The sequence below is a fragment of the Hipposideros armiger genome, unplaced genomic scaffold (assembly GCF_001890085.2).
Source record: "Hipposideros armiger isolate ML-2016 unplaced genomic scaffold, ASM189008v1 scaffold_15, whole genome shotgun sequence".
Taxonomy (NCBI): Eukaryota; Metazoa; Chordata; class Mammalia; order Chiroptera; family Hipposideridae; genus Hipposideros; species Hipposideros armiger.
In genome coordinates, this window is record NW_017731365.1 from 1,119,492 (window position 1) to 1,133,556 (window position 14,065).

General features: G+C 37.3%; 1 protein-coding gene across 1 annotated transcript in view; it reads right to left on the minus strand.

Annotated features, from left to right (window-relative positions):
- HERC4 (HECT and RLD domain containing E3 ubiquitin protein ligase 4) overlaps positions 1-12,926 on the minus strand; it is a 131,806-nt gene extending 118,880 nt beyond the window's left edge. The window contains exons 1-3 of the mRNA XM_019624801.1: positions 12,585-12,926; positions 11,254-11,284; positions 10,481-10,785 (exon numbers count right to left, since the gene is read on the minus strand). Coding sequence (XP_019480346.1) covers positions 10,481-10,706 — 226 coding nt within the window. The 5' untranslated portion in view covers positions 10,707-10,785; positions 11,254-11,284; positions 12,585-12,926. The remainder of the gene's footprint in view (positions 1-10,480; positions 10,786-11,253; positions 11,285-12,584) is intronic.
- Positions 12,927-14,065: the final 1,139 nt, after the last annotated feature.

Here is a 14,065-nt window from a genome sequence, read left to right on the forward strand (position 1 = left end):
AGCAACGTCCTCCACAACTAGACTGAAGAACAAAATGACAGCAACTTGTCTGTTCCCCTTCCCCCAATTCCCCAGTGCTGTTCCCATCCCCCCAATTCCCCAATAAAAATCTTTAATAAATAAATAAATAAATAAAATGCTCAGCACAATGTCTGGAACATAGTAGGAAGACACTCATTTATGGAATAAATACCTGAACTTCAGTTGTAAATGAAAAGATATGTAGTCTATCTGAAGGCAAATATGCAAACAACATATTAACAACTTAAGTGTAAGGCAGACATCAAATTAAATGCCCACTCTAATATTAATAGCTTCTTTCTTTTAAGCAAACATTTACTGAGCACTCACCACATGCCAAGCATTGCTCTTTGCACTTCATATGTTATCTCACTCCTTACAGCTACCCTAGGAGTTTGGCATGATTATCTTAATTTTACAGAAGAAAACACAGGCACAGAGAGGTTAAGGAATGTGCCCAAAATAACACTGCTAAAAAGTAATACAGCCAGGATTTGTATCCAAGCCCTCTAATTCCAGAGCCCACCCTTTTAAAAAAAATAGATAATATATTTACATTGTTTAAAAAAAAAAGTATGCAGTGAAAAATCTACCTTCCACATCCCCACCAACATAGTTCTCAACCCTTATCTTACCTCTGCATCAAGAGTAATTACTGTTATTAGTTATGTATCCTTCCAGGGATTTTCAATGTATCTATAAGTAAATACAAATGTGTGTGTGTGTGTGTGTGTGTGTGTGTGTATTTTACCCAAAATACAGCTTTCTACACAATGTTCTATCTATTCCTTACTCTTTTTACTTAATGTATCTTAGAGATCTTTTCATATTAGTACACAAAGAACTCCATCATTCTTTTCATTTAACAACTATAGAGAATTGTATTACATTGATTGAATGGACCATAATTTTACTAGTTCCTAACAGATAATCACAAGGTCATTTCAAACGGTTTCCTATCATAAACAATGTTGCAGTAATAAGTCATTTTGTACATGTACAAATGTAGCTATCAGACCAAGAGTTATATTCCTGGATTTTTTTTGGAGGGAAGGGTATGTGCACTTGTAATTCTGACATATGCAAGCAAAATACCCTAAGAATTTATCAATTTATACAAATATTACCATAAGGCAGGAAAAATAGGGCTATAAGGGGGATTCAGGGGAGAAGGAAGGAGGCAAGGTCAGCAGTTCAGGAGCGCCACTACAATCAGCTGAACTTCGGGGGTCTAGAGAGGATCCAGGATGCCATCTTAACACTTCAGGTGAACTTCAGCTGACTATAATAGATTAGAATGCTATTAGCACAGCAGCTAAGAAAAATCTCCACCCCATGTCACCATGACAGTTCCGAGACAGCCAAATAAGAACAAAAATTACTATTTTAGCCTGACCCTGTTCTTTCCCCACTTCCTTTTCCCTTTCAAGAAGCAACAGCATTATCCCAGAGGCACTTTCCCAGGGGCTGTTGTTTACATGCTAGCACATACACAACTTATAGTTACAATTATTTCAGCCATTAGTAGACTCAAAAGCAACTTCTATGTGATTACATCTTGTGACTTCAAAAGCTTTGTTTCCAGTAAAACCTCAAGGAAGTCATAAAGTCAGACATAATTAATTAATAGGTTTTTGTCTGTTAAGCAAGAATAAGAAATGAACCTATAAAAATTCAAATTAGCAGGCTATCAAACAGCACCTGGCAAATAAATGCTTTAATTTTTATCTACATATAAAAATTCAAGTTTACAAAACAGATGGAGTAGGAAACCATTTACGTTATAAATTTACCTAAAAGGTGTTATATTGTGTAGTACTTTAAACAGTCTCGCAGAAGCACAAAATTCGGTATTGTTAATGGTTATTAATTACTTGATAGGTTGGAACCAGGAAGAAATTTACAATTGAAATGTTAGCCTACTATGAAATGAAGATAAAACAAAACTGGAAATAAAACATTTCATGCCTTTGGCCCTAATCTTTCTCCCCATTTACAGTACTGAATTTCTTACCAATCACTGAATATTGTTCTCAAGTTCAAAACAAAATTCACCTCACGAAATCTTATATCTTTCCTCCTAAAACATAGTTATCATTTCTCCTTTTCCTGGATTGCCTATTTCTACTAATTATTCAACCTAGGATCATATCTGGCTCCTCCTTTGACCCTTACTGTTCACTTCTATATGGTTACCAAAGCCTGTCCGTTCTTTCTGCCTCCAGGATCTCTCCTTTTTTTTTTTTAAAGATTTTTATTGGGGAATTGGGGATGGGAACAGTGCTGGGGAATTGGGGGAAGGGGAACAGACAAGTTGCTGTCCTTTTGTTCTTCAGTCTAGTTGTGGAGGATGTTGCTTCACTGGCCCAAGTTGGCACCATCATTGCACTATTCCCGGGCGAAGCAGATCAGTCGCCGGCTTCTGGACGGCCGCTCATGGTGGCTGCTGGCCGCTCATGCTGGCTGCTGGCTACACACGGTAGCCCATGGCAACCCACTGCAGCAGGGGCTGCAGCCTACACCGTCGCCGGCGACTCACGGCAGCCCAGCTCCAGGTTGAGCTGTTGTTGAGCATCTCAGCTGTAGAGGGCAGTGTCACTGGCCCTCATATGTGGGACCCGAACTGGGGCCCTCTGGTGTCCCAAGCCAGCTCTTAACCAACGCACCACTCAGCCGGCCCCAGGATCTCTCCTTGAGCTACCTACTTCCTTCTTATTTTAAAGGACTACCATTATAGCCTAATTTCTATACCTCCAAATTCTCTCCCCTCTTATAAAAACCTGATAATACTTATTACCAACCATCAAATTAAATTCAAGTTCCCTAATTTGATTAATTCTGTAATCTGACCTTTTCTAAATTTTCTAAATTTCTAAACTTCTTGCTCACTATTCTCCAACATTTCAGTTAAGTGGACTACTACTCGTATTCCCTTGATAGGCCTCGAATTTAGCTATTGCCATTTGAGCTGCTTTACCTACAAAACACTCTTCTTCAGTTTTTCCTCCTTAAAATACTATATATCTTTCCAGTTCATATGCTATCTTCCCTATAGAAACTCACCTACAATCCACTGCATCCCAAATGGTTAGTTACAATATTCATCTCTACACAGCACTCTGTTGATGCATCTTATAAGACTTAGCACATTTTATATGCATTTGCATTTATTTGTGCACTTATTTCATCTTCCCTTCTAGGACTTTAATGATATTCATCACATTATACTCAAAAGTTTGTCAAGTGAATACGTTATACTCAAAAGTTTGTCAAGTGAATACGTTTTCAAAACTTTCATTTGTAAGTATCTTCTTCTTATGGGCTTATAAACTTCGTAAAGTGACGCACAACTGTGCTTAAAATTTTTTAAATAAATTTAGTTATTGTTCTTTCTATATGTGCTAAAATTAAAGATGTTCTTTTTCCTAAAGAAATAAACAGAGATGCAAATAAAGGCTAAATTTATGTACATGTTCACAGCTGCATTACTTATAACAAAAATCTGGAAACAAGTTCCAAAAAATAGTAGATAAAACACAAATAAATTTTGGTACATTTAAATGATGAAATGTTAAAATATCATTAACAATATCCCTAAACATATAAAAACATGGGAAAATACCTACTAAATTATTATTCATTTATTATTGAAAAAAAAGTTGAGACAAAAGAACATACTCCCAGTCTATAATCAGAAACATCTATAAGTATAGAAAAAGTGTCAAATGACAACAGTATTTATATATGCATGATGGCATTATGGTTGATTTTTACTTTCCTATATTCCCCAAATTCTCTCAAGAATATGTAATACTTTTATAATTAGAAAAAAAACTATGAAAAACTAAAAATGTGTTATATCAAAAAAGTATGACACCTAACAAAGGAATAAAATGACATTACTCTTAGTTAGGTATTTAAAAATGAGTAATTAGGGGCCGGCCGAGTGGCACATCTGTTAAGAGCTGGCTTGGGACGCCAGAGGGCCCCAGGTCGGTTCCCACATGATGGCCAGTGACACTGCCCTCTACAGCTAAGATGCTGAACAACAGCTCAACCTGGAGCTGGGCTGCTGTGAATCACCAGTGACTGGTAGGCTGCAGCCCCTGCTGCAGTGGGTTGCCATGGGCTACCGTGTGTGGCCAGCAGCCGCCGTGAGCAGCCGTCCAGCAGCCGACAACTGATCTGCCTCACCTGGGAAGAGCGCAATCATGGTGCCAACTTGGGCCAGCGAAGCAACGTCCTCCACAACTAGACTGAAGAACAAAAGGACAGCAACTTTTGTGTTCCCCTTCTCCCAATTCCCCAGCACTGTTCCCATCCTCCAATTCCCCAATAAAAAAAATCTTTAAAAATAAATAAATAAGTAAAAATGAGTAATTAGGACATTTTAAAATAATGTGAAAAACTTATTACCAATGGATTCTAAAATGTTTTCTTTATGGCCAAGAAAAGCTAAACTAAAATTCTTCCATGCTATAACTGAAGAGAAAAAGAGTAATTTCAGGTAAATAAAATATGGCTTAAAGACTAAGCCTCCAAAATTCAAGAAATTCCCCTTTCAACAAAAATTATTCCAACAACACACTGTACACAGTACAGGTTTTTCTTCCATGTAAAGTTAACAATCACAATTCATTAAGACATACAAATAATTATTGCCTTTTTTAATTCCATCAGTCTGGGGGGGGGATCCATAGAAGCTAATAAACTACGGGCTCTTTGATATGGTTTCTTCATTAATGCGTCCCACTTTTCTACTTACTAACACAATCCTAGCCCAAAGATACCCTTGTAACAATATCTGATTTTCTTTATAGGTACCTCAAGTACCTAATATGCTTTATAGCCTAGGAAAACTAAATATCTATGAAATGAAACTTGATTTATTTATTCAAAAAAATTTTTTAAATACATGGGATTTATGAGAAATGAGCTTTAACAATAGCACTACATTTGTATAGCATATTGCGGAACGGAACCCTAAGAATATTTTCTAAGGAAATGATGGAAACCAGACCACCTAGACTGTCATTGGCAAAAAGAATCCTTAATAAATGCCCAAACTATAAAACAAAAATCTACTATATTCCTGTTCTTTCAGAGAAAGTATGTGGCTCACTTCAATAAGATAAAAACACTAACATACCAAATACATAGAGTAAATCACTGCTTCCAAATCCTTTAAAGAAGCCTATATTTGTTAAACTGCTCAGGTTAGGAATCTAGTGCTATTATTGTCTTCTCTGTGGGTTAAAGGTTTTATAAAGCATGCACCAAACCAATGTATCCTACAGATAGATACATTGTCGACTTGATACAACATAACTAATCCAAGTTCCAATGTTAGCCACCAAATCAATCCTGTCTGGAAGTTACTCTGGACCTTGAATAGTAGCACAGAGTAGCTACTATTAGACAACAAAGGGATACAGAATATGATATATAACAGAGGAAAGAAAAAAGACTGGGTGTTAACATAATAGGTTTTTGTTCATTTGTTTAAATATTCTTCATACCACACAAGGTTATAATGAAGTACTAAAGTGGTATCACAATGCAAGATCTCAGTAAGATAATGATTTCAATAAGCCATCAAACAGAATGGCAAAGAAACAATCTGTGCATTATTATTATATTTGATCTGCCTCAAATAGAAGATATTATTGTAAATAATTCTAAACATAAGCACAATTTAGTGAATAACGTAAGAGACTGGTAGACTTAAATTTTCAGATTCAATTTATATCTGTTCACCAGTCATCTGCTGTTCTGACAAGTTACTTACCAACTTGTGCTGCCATTTCTCCGTAAATTTATCCCCTAAGATGAGGATAATTCTTGCAAACTGTGTCACAAGCATTTTGAAAGGAACCATGAGTTATTGTGTAATGCTCTTGAAATTCCTCAGATGTAGGGTCCTACACAAAGTAAAGTATTATTATACATCTCTCTAACAGTAGTCATGTTTGAATAAGATTTTTTTGTTCCTACCCTTGACACTGTGATTTTGGGGCACTAACCTTTCTCAAAATAAAGCGTCCAAAGCAAACCTCCATTCCTGACTCAAGTACATAATTACTTTTTTCAAGTCTTAATATCATCCACATACTCTTCTTTAGAAGGTATTGTTAAAATTAGGAGTTATAAAACATTAGGAGCTTCTTTGGTATTATATGCTTTGGTTCAATAAGTGTGGGATAATTTGCTATTTTTAATACGCTCTTAAGTGAATAATTTTATTCTTCCTATACTGTTTTTTAAACTTCGACTATACTTTAAGGAGTTTTATAGATTTATGTTTTATGAACAAAGAGGGCAGATCAGAAAATGAAAGGCAAAAAAGTAATTACTGCTATGTGCCCAAAATACTCTATTAGACCCAAGAGTAGAAATTACCATTTTTGGACACAGGAAACAGAATCAATACTCATAATCTTTGCATCTGCTGTAGAAGAGATGAGCATAAGCTACAATAAGTTTTATTACACTGTTCCAAACTTTTATCTATTTCTGGCTTTGCTAACCAAGTTAGTCTTTGTTTCAAGAATAAATCATATATATTTGAATTTTTAGTTTGTGCTGGTACAATATTACATTTTTTAAAACAATATTACCTCTTTAAAATAGAACTCTGAACATTCTTAATATAGTTCCTAAAATCTCTTCTCTTTGAATTTATGCATGTTGGGTGGGGGGGAAGGGGGATAATAAAACACGGTATCTTCATTGCATGTCCTTAGTTATAAAATAGTAATTTTTAACAGATTTTTTTTTTTTAACCGCCAGAATTACCTTAAAATACTGATGGAAACTTAGTTTCCCACTAGGTGAATAAATATTCTTCTACCTCCTAAACAAGGCGAGGGGGAAACTTTATGGGATAAGGTAAAACCATAGGGTTTTTAGAGTGGTCTCTTATTTGCTAGCCTACTGGTTAGTCTCTTGATCTCATTTAACTTCAGGTTCCTCATCTGTAAAATGGGGACCATAAAACCTCCCCTACCTATCATACAAGACTGTTGTGAGGATTAAATGAGATAATCTATTTGAAAGAACTTTGCTCTAACACGAAACAAATGGAAACAGATGTGCAAAACATATTTAGCACCATAGTCACCAAATTATACCTATGATTGGATATACAGTGGGTAAATGATCTTTGTTTTTTGGAAGTATACTTTTCTTAACAAGTACACGTCTATGTTATCTTAAAATCTTTAGAAGTGAATTTGAAAGTATATAAATAAAACAATTCATTTAGGAGCACTGACCTAACATACTGAAGGTTTAACAGAAGTCTTCTGTTAGCTATGAATTAAACTGAGAGCCATTAGCTAAAAAAAAAAATTTTTTTTAATTCTTATGAAGGAAAAATACATACATGAAACTGAAATAGATGTTTGCTTCTCTGGAATTGAGGAAGAGCTGGTAGTGATAGCAAGGGGTATACATATACCACAGAACAGAGCTGAACATGGACATAATCTGCACTCTTGGTATAAAAAAGAAAATGAGTGAAACCTTCCTATGTGGTTTCTGAAATGTCCAGAATGGAAACTTCTCCCAATAGGCCACAGGTCAAATCTCTTTAACCGCACTGTAAAGTCAAGTCCTCCGGTAAGTTCTCAAGACTCTCATGAATAGCTTATCCTTAATGAATGAAGCCACCTTTCTCTTTATTATAGAATACTTAATATAAGGTTATAAAGCCAATCGCTATAAGAAAAAAATTCTTAGCTCCCTCCACACAAGTTTTAAAATTCTGATAAAGTGAATTACTATGTTTATTACATGGTCCTAGAAATTCAACCAGATTCACTCAATTACCAGAAGACTCTAAAATCAATTAAATAATAACTTATCTTCTAATTCAGTCCTTAACCTGACAAGTTTTTAAAAAGGTTGGAGAAGGGGTACGTTTAAATCATTAAGGAATTATTCCACAGGGAAATAACTTTAAAAAAATTACAATTTTCCACTCAAGCACCTTAAATCAAAACTGAGGTTAAAAGATAAGTCCCTAACAGGTGAGCAACTACCTCCCTTTGATCTTTTACTTTCTCCTACCTCTGTAACATAGTTATACTTCAATGATACATTGAATCTGGACTTCGGTAATAAAAAACGTTTCCCAGGATCAGGATCCCCTCCTAAAAAACTAAGCTATTGCAGCCCCAGATTTATTTTCTGGCTATTTATATGATCACTAATTGAACTAAACACAAGATTTCATTTTCTCCCAGAAATCTTTTTTATTCCATCCCACAATGACATTTCCCATCATTTAAATTTCCTAGTCTCAAAGTATATATATCACATCATGTCAAATTTCAATTCTCTCCAGTCATTTCATTTATGTATGCTTTAACTCCCAACCCAGGCTCTAAATTTTCCAAAGACAAAGTTCATGCCTTTCATTTTTCTATTCCAGACTGTGATATACCCTAGACAATGAGGCAATCCTAAAGAGGTATCATAAGTTAGGGAAGCCCACCCTCTCAACTTATATATTACCAAATAATGCTTCCAGGATGAATCAATAGGGTGATATAAATGTCACAATGCAATCATCACAATGCCAACATGACCACAAAGAAGCTTCTTCCTGCTACTTAAGTTTCTCAGAACCTCACCTATAGAGTTAAAAGCTGTTCCAGGCACTATAATCATTATACTATTAGTGCAGTATCTACCCTTGTCCTGAACACAGAACAGGTGTTTGTTTAATAACACTTAAAAATTTTAAACCTTAGTAAATTTCAGTAACTATCTTGGCAATTTCTATGTGCTGGCTTTGTACTTTCTACTTGCCCTGCAGCCTCTCAGAAATTACTAAAGCAATAGAGAAGATACTTTCAGTTATTTCTGTGGGGCATGAATAAGAATAGCAATAGCCCCAATACTATGAAAATCTCACCCTGAGGCAGCATTCCATGCTAAGCAAAAAAGGTAAAGGATTCACCTGCCTCTAGCAGTGTTAACAAACCCATATCAGTAAATTACCATTCACGTCTACCAACGTAACTTCAATGCCTAAAATTATGAAAACCTGGTAAAATTCCATTAAATATTCTTAGTGAGGCAGAGTACAAGATAGCTGCCATTTACTTTGAGTTCTGCAATAATTAAACCTATTGTATTGAGCATCATTATCATTCATCCAAAAATATTAAATTACAAATTAAGGCGGAAAAAAAGAGATTAGGACCCTAACAACGAGAAAGGATGAAAACTATGTAGTATTTACAAGATAGAAGAGTGAGGTCTGGCATGGTGGTGAGATGGTATGAAAGATGAATAACAAAAAAAACAACAACAAAAAGATGAATAATATGCCTTAATTCAATACCTTAATATATACCTACATTAACCTCTCAAAAGTAGACTAACACTAGAAACCTCTTAAACAATGAAGCTAAAGAAAAATAACTGCTAGGGCTGGCTGAGTGGCTCAGTTGGTTAAGAGCTCGCTCAAGAATTTGAGCTCTGAGCAACAGCGGTTCAATTCCTGGCCCGAGCTGAGCAGCCACTGAGCTGCCAACAGGTGGCAGGATGGCTCAGCTTAAAAAAAAAAAAAAAGAAAAGAAAAATAACTGCCATGGAAAATATTCAAGTGCCATACTTTTCAAGTTAAAAGAAACTGTAAATCAGTACAACTACAATTTTATCTGAATCTACCACCTTAAGAGTTAATTTTTAGTTATCAAAATTAAAGCAAAATTCATATAACAAGGTATTTCTAAGTGTGGTAATATTTGATTTTAAAATATGGGTAGCCAAGAAAACAGAAGATAAAATGTGACCAAATTCCTCAAAATTTTCATTACCTTACAAATTACTTTAAATTTGGCTTGTTATGGCTACTATGAAATCAGGACCTCAAAGTCACAAAACTTTTAATGGCTAGTGCTGCTACTTAAAACTTGATGATTAGGGGAATAAAAGATATTTCAAGCTAAGCCAAATAAAATTATGTATTTAAAATACTACAACAGAAAGAAAAATACAAGTATTAGGATCTATCTTAGGAAAGTAAATGCTTTCATCTTAATTTTTTTCTTTCTAACGTATGTATGGAAAGCAACAGTAAATTATGCATTTAAAATCTGCCTTAGGTACTTATCAAAGAAAATTTACATACTACATACTCTAAATCTCTATACTCTGAACCAAGTATCTATACACCGCAGGTTGTTTTTCTCTATTGTTTTATATCACCATAATTATGTTCTGAAACCAAAGCTTCCTATAATAATGGTTTATAATAGTTTAAAAAGGAAACCACAAAATAAAGACTTGGAAGCATGCAAATGTAAAGGATATATTTAACTCCAGGTTTGCTTTTAAAGTTGATTAAAAAAATACAGGTTTAGGGCTAGAAAAATTATTTGAAATTTCAAACTTAAATGATCTAATTATTAGAAATATGTAGCAAACAAAAAAATTTTCAACTTACCTGGTTTCTTTCTGGATTTTTCATGACCTAGCTGTCCTAGATCATTACATCCACATGTGTACACTGTTCCATCATCCAGAACAAATACAGTATGTCTGAGTCCACATCCTACATCTCGGACCTTTTTATTTATAAAAAAGTCACTTTTTCTGGGCTCCAGTACAATTTCTTCATCAATTCCTCCCAAACCTAGCTGTCCAAAAGATGCATTTCCCCAGCACAACATGTTTGTAATTCTTCTGGTCTTCCAGTTTCAATAAAAAACTCTCTTCTGAAACACTGGAAAGTTGGAGGTATCCTTATGTCTGAGATAGAAAAAAAAGTTAATATGACTTCAAAGAAATATGATATATCATTGCTCTTTCAAGTGCTAGGCTACCATAATCACTATATGGTAAATACTAAATCTATTTTACAATATACCACCTAAGTGTCATTCAGTTTCAAAAACCAATCAGTTGTATTTTAGCAAATGTATCATACAGAAACATTTAGGGAAAATATATCACCCTCCGTGAGTCTTCGCAATATCTAAAACATATTTAGTTTTGGGGGGTTTTTTTTAGTTTTTGTGATCTTGTGATTACAAATATTAAGTACCTTGATGAGATTAATCGTTTTTCTTTTGCTTTAAATAATCTCAGTGGAAGAAATAAGATATCTATTCATTGCCCCCAAAATCAACAAGTATTTACATAGTGAAATTTAGTCAACTACAGAAACATAAAACCCTGAAATCAAGTCATAGAATAATTAAACCTTCTAATACCTACCTCCACATCAACAGAAAACTGAAGTTCTTATCTGTAATAGAAATAAGACCAGCACGTAATGGAAACTTTAAATTTCCCACAATTTAAATGACTCTTCCAATTATTCATGCCAATAAGCCCTAAAGAAAATTATGGTTATCTCATCAAGCCTTGATCTTAAGACAGTCGTCTCCAAAGAGCATACTTTACAAATCAAATCTACTCTGACTTCACTACAAATTTAATTTTAAAGCTAAATCCACGTACACAACTGTAACAGTCACAAAATATGCAGTTTAAATAGCAAGACTCTCCCCCAAAAGACAGTATTTTCTATTATGAGTGGTAACCGTGACTGAAAAATATTTCCCCTAGACAATCTATATCTATCTATGCCTCTGAGACAATTATTTGAAAATGGAAAAAAAAACTACAAATTACCCCAGCACTGCAGATTTTTCAAGGATAGGAATGGGGGATGGGACAGTGGTGTAATCTGGTGGCGAAATCTGTAGAACTTTCCAGCACACTGAGTATTTCTTCCTTTGTAAAAACACAGATTAACAGAGCCCACTTCATCTAAACCTAGGCAGATCTTTAAACACATTGCCTTACAAAATAACACAATTACGAGAACTCAGCCTTATTCCCGTTGTAGTCACCCACATTCCTTATACAGAATCTGATAAGTTTCAAAACCCAACTTTCCTACAGTTCGGGCCACCAAGTGCTGAAGCTGTCCCAGTCCATGACCCCAACCATTCACAAAAGTTTGATTTCCTTCTTTTGGGGCATCTAAACTCGATAGTTGCCCAGAGTTGTCTGCAAGGTCTCTCCGTTTAGTGTTTTAAGAAGACAGGAAAATGTCCCTTAATTTCAACGCACGAGGTTTAACCACCCTTGTCCTGAAAAAGTTGTAAGGGATACAGGAAAGGCGTTCTCACGCCAGCAACAGGTAGGGGAACGAGCAGCAGTTTTTATTCCCACCGTTCCCCGAACACGCACTCGGATCAGCACAGGGGCACCAGGGGAGAGGCACAGTCCACACACACCCAACCTCGCGGGCCGACCAGTCAACTACGGCAGCTCGCAGAAGCCGCAGAGAACCAGCGGCCGAGGATCAGCACCTCGGGGGCCCTCAGTCCAGTCTGAGGGGGCCCTTCCCCGGGCGGGTGCGACATTCCAGCCCCCCAGCCCAGGGAGCCCCTACAACTGCCTTCGTCCCCCGCCCCCCACCACGAGGAAGCGCTGAGAAAGCTCCCAGCGCTAGTCTGGCCTGTATCCGCCTAGCCCGGCTGGTCCCCTCTCCAACGCCGCCACACGCCCCGAAACCCACCGGGGCAACGACTCACCCGGCCCTTCAAGGTAAGGGCAGCCCAGGGCGACGGAGGGCGGCGCCTCCCCGGAGAGCGAGGCAGCGCGGCAGCTGAGGCAGGTCTCCAGCTCCTGGACCCTCCTCTTCTAACCGGTGGCGGCGAACACCAGGACTCCTCCGGCGTCGGTGCCTCTGCTCGCTGCTCCCCTCCCCGGTTCCTGTGAAACTTTACCGGGTTCCTCAGAGAAAAGCAGCCGCCACCGCTGTCCAGTCCAGAGACAGCCGTCAGCGACCCGGATGGAGCGGGAGGGGAAGGACAGGCAGCGAGCTGGGCGGAGAGCGCGAAGGGTGGGGAGACTTGGGGGAGAGACTTGGGAGGAAAAGGGAGAGGGGGAGGAGGCTAGACGAGGGAGGGGGAGGGGTCAGCCGGAAGTGAACCGGGAGCACGCGCGCCAGGCGGCAGACTTTCCGGCCCGCGCGACTGCGCCGGGATCCTTGCAGGGTGCATGGGCTCGGGCGCCTGCGTAGTGCGCTTCTTTGCGTGGCTTCAAGTAGAAAATACCCAATATCCAAGTTGGAGTTTGCGAAGACCCACGGAGGTGTAGGCGTGACTTGTCACAACGCTGCAGTGTGCACAAGGGCCTTTCAGTGAAGAAAATCTGTTGGGGTTTTTTGGTTTAGTTCTTTCTGCTGTTAGGTTCCAATTTATTATTCTACCTTTTTCCAAGGAGACCTTGAAATAGCAGATTAAACATTACGAATATGGGTATAAAGCCATTTATTTTATTGCTTAGCCTCAACTGGAGCTAATCTGAGGATACCAGGCTGATCTTAGCAATGGCTGAAGCTACTGGCATTAAATGTTAGCACCACCAGCAAGGGCTCCTGATAGAGTGGTGGCTGCCATCATTTTCTGCCCTCTCCATGGAAGATATACTTACATTGCAGAATCTCCTTCATTCAGAGAAAATTTATGTATATGGCTAGAGTCCCTGTTTTATAAAAACAAAAGTTCAGATTTCCTAGGCCAGTCTGCTTAACATAATCTCTTAAAAAGGTGGAAAACTTGAAACAAGGCTCTCTTGATAATTTATGTTAGACTTTGCTAGAACGTGCAACTTCATAGTGAATGTTGAGACCCTAGGAAGAATTCCTCAATAGGTCATGTTTCTATATCTCATTGAAAAAATATATCTCAGATTAAGTCAACATCTGGGTTAGAATATGTATGAGTATTAGTTTCCTAGGGCTGCCATGACAAAATACCACAAAATGGATGCCTTATAACAACAGAAATTTATTATCTCACAGTTATGGAGGCCAGAAGTCTGAAATCAAAGTGACAGCAGGATTGGTTCCCTCTTGGGTTCTCAAAGAGTTTTCCACACTTCTCTCCTAGCTTCTGGTGGTTGCTGACAATCCTTGCCATTCACTCTAATCTCTGCCTCAATCTCCACATGGTATTCCTTCCTCTGTCTCAACAATCTGAGCATTATTTAGTGTCCAGATTCCCCTCTT